Source organism: Mirounga leonina, unplaced genomic scaffold, assembly GCF_011800145.1.
Source record: "Mirounga leonina isolate KUSES-001 unplaced genomic scaffold, KU_Mleo_1.0 Mir_173, whole genome shotgun sequence".
In the NCBI taxonomy this organism is placed as follows: domain Eukaryota; kingdom Metazoa; phylum Chordata; class Mammalia; order Carnivora; family Phocidae; genus Mirounga; species Mirounga leonina.
In genome coordinates, this window is record NW_023270447.1 from 85440426 (window position 1) to 85443271 (window position 2846).

Consider the following 2846-nt stretch of genomic DNA (forward strand, 5'->3'; position numbering starts at 1 on the left):
CTGACCACTGCGAGTGACTGCCAGGAGGGAGGGCAGCCCAGTTGGAGGGAGAGGTCTGCCCTCACGGCTGATGAGTCAGGTGCGAGGCCAGCTTGAGCATCTGGACTAATTTGTCCCGAGCTGCAGGCTGCCTGCCACTTCCTCCCCACCCGCCCTTATTTGGAGTCCCTGACAGCTGAGCCGAAAACCAACTGGGGGAGCTGGGCGCCAGCCAACCGTCACCCTCTGCCTCCCTGCACGGGTCCTGTTGCCCAGGAGAAAGAAGCCCCAGGCATCGCTGTAAGATAACCAAGGACTCTTTTTTGCTCTTCTCACACCTTTGAAGTGGGAACCTCTTGAGGCAAATCAACAAGAATGTGGCTCTTGCAGCTGAGGGTCCGGGTCTGTTGGGGCTGCTCAAGGTGGAGGGGCAGTGACAGGCTCTGCTGGACTGATAGCTTTAAAAGGCCATCTTCTGCTGCTCTTCATTCAGCTGCTTTATCGCTGCAAGTGACAGAATGGGGAGGGTTCCGTCCCTCTTGCGCTCTTGGAGAGCCGGGGGCCTATAAAAAGAGGAGGCGCAGGGCAGCTGGGAGACAGAGCCGGACGGAGGCTGAGAGAGGGAAACGAGAGGACAGAGAGGCAGCAAGAACCGGGCCACTCCTTGAGCGACGCCAGCATGAGCGCTCCCACCATCACCTCAAGCTTCCTCCTCTTCCTGGCATTTCAGCTCCTGGGGCAAACAGGAGCTAACCCCGTGTATGGCTCTGTGTCCAATGCAGACCTGATGGATTTCAAGGTAGGGCCAGGACAGGGGCCACAGTGTGGGACCAGGGGGCTTTGTGACACTCTGCCAGTGAGTGAGACCTCTCCCTTTCCCTGTGTGTTCCTTTTGTAAAGAATTTGCTGGACCACTTGGAGGACAAGATGCCTTTAGAAGAGGAGGTCGTGCCCCCACAAATACTAAGTGAGCAGAATGAGGAAGCTGGGGTGGCTCTCAGTCCCCTCCCTGAGGTGCCTCCCTGGACGGGGGAGGTCAACCCAGCCCAGAGAGATGGGGGTGCCCTTGGGCGGGGCCCCTGGGACGCCTCCGATAGATCTGCCCTCCTGAAAAGCAAGCTGAGAGCGCTGCTTGCTGCCCCTCGGAGCCTGCGGAGGTCCAGCTGCTTCGGAGGCAGGATGGACAGGATTGGAGCCCAGAGTGGACTGGGTTGCAACAGCTTCCGGGTAAGAGGAGCTGGGAATGGACACGGGATGGGGAGGAAGGAAGTTGTGGTTTCACTGAGACTCAAACCTTGTCAAAGAACACCACTAGGGCATGCCTCCTGCAGTAAAGAGACCAGAGTAGAAGTTTACTTCCTTCGAAATGTTTGCCTCAACTTGGGCCAATGACATCATCCTCAGCTACAGGCTGCCAAGGAAATGCTAAGGAAAAAAAGTTACTGCCACGAGCACTGGGAACTTAAAATGTTCATGGGGCCAAGACCCCTTCGTTCTGCTGATTGGGAGTTCATGTTTCTCCCCAGAACTGTCAGATCCCAAAGGATTAAATGATAATGACCAGGGTTGGGGCATCTGGGTGGCTCAGTCGGTTGAGCGTCCGACTCTTGGTTTCAGCTTTGGTCATGATCTCATGGGTCGTGGGATCAAGCCCCATGACAAGCTCCACACTCAGTGGGGAGTCTGCTTGAGATTCTCTCCCTCTGTCCCTCCCCCCACTCACCCACGCATGCGCACGCCTGCTCACTCTCAAGATAAATAAAGAAATCTACAAAAAACAAAACAAAACAAAAACAAAAGAAAAGAAACGACCAGGGTTGACTTGTGACTTCTAATGAGCAACTTGTGTCCCAGTTCATGAAACTCCTAGGGTTGTCAGGCTGGAGTGGGGGCTGGTGGGAGGCGAGCACAGTCCTGTGAAGTTGACTTTTCCAATAGGGCCAGATCACCAAGCCAAATTTGTCTCTGTTCTCTTTGTAGTACCGAAGATAATGGCCAGGGAGGAAAAGGCGGGCCAGGCCCTGGGCAGATTTCGAGAGACCCTCATCCCTTGGGGTCTCACACTCAACTTTGTCCCATCTCATTGCCATCAAGTTGAGCCGTGACGAGAACCGTATTCAAGCTGCAGCCTCTTGGCAACATTTCTCACATTTTATGCTAAATGTAGATAAAGTGGTTTAACTGTGGCTTCCCCACCTCTCCCATCCCATGCATTAAATTTTAGGATAGACACTCCACCTGTTACTGAAAGCGGTTTGAAAAACGAATAAACTTCAGCACCACGGACAGAAGCCAAAGGCTCAGTTGGTATGCTTGCTTTCTTTTCCCAGCCTGATAACCCAGTTTACCTTTTGTCAGAGAGAAGGCTGTTTCTTTCTTCTTCCTTTTAAACATAATAAGATTTATTTTGGGTTGCAGTTTTGGGTTCACAGCCAATTAAGCAGAAAGTACAGAGAATTCCCATAGACCCCCTGCCTGCACACATGCAGAGCCTCCCTCACGAGCAACATGGCCCCCAGAGTGGTGCCTGCGTTAAGCAAAGTGAAGAAAGAGACGTTTGCTTTGTTGACAAACTGTGCGTTTAGGTGCCTTTTGGGTACTTAGATGTAATTAAAAAGTAGCCACCAGCTTTTTCTAATTCTGGTCCCAGGTGCTTGGACAGGGGTCCGGGTGGGGTGGGGGGGCTGGGGAAGATGCCATTTCTTTGTATCTGCTTCTGAAAAGCAGAGAATACCAGGCACCAAGTTCACCCACAACAGGGAGCCATGCTCTAATCTACACATCCCCCTCTCCACGTCAGAATCTATGACATTCCTCCAACCCCCTCCCCCTCTGGCCACTGACACTTTGACTTCTCTGGCCCTTAT

General features: G+C 53.0%; 1 protein-coding gene across 1 annotated transcript; it reads left to right on the forward strand.

Moving 5' to 3' along the window:
- Positions 1–483: 483 nt before the first annotated feature.
- On the forward strand, positions 484–2275 carry NPPA (natriuretic peptide A). The gene is made up of 3 exons (XM_035020247.1): positions 484–778; positions 880–1206; positions 1960–2275. Exons 1-3 carry the CDS (start codon positions 659–661, stop codon positions 1969–1971), a joined length of 459 nt encoding a protein of 152 aa, XP_034876138.1. The 5' UTR covers positions 484–658; the 3' UTR covers positions 1972–2275.
- The last annotated feature ends 571 nt before the right edge of the window (positions 2276–2846 follow it).

Coding starts and splice junctions, on each gene's coding strand:
- NPPA (XM_035020247.1), top strand. CDS start 659: ATGAGCGCTCCCACCATCACCTCAAGCTTCCTCCTCTTCCTGGCATTT. Junction 779..879: donor CAGACCTGATGGATTTCAAG/GTAGGGCCAGGA, acceptor CCTTTTGTAAAG/AATTTGCTGGACCACTTGGA.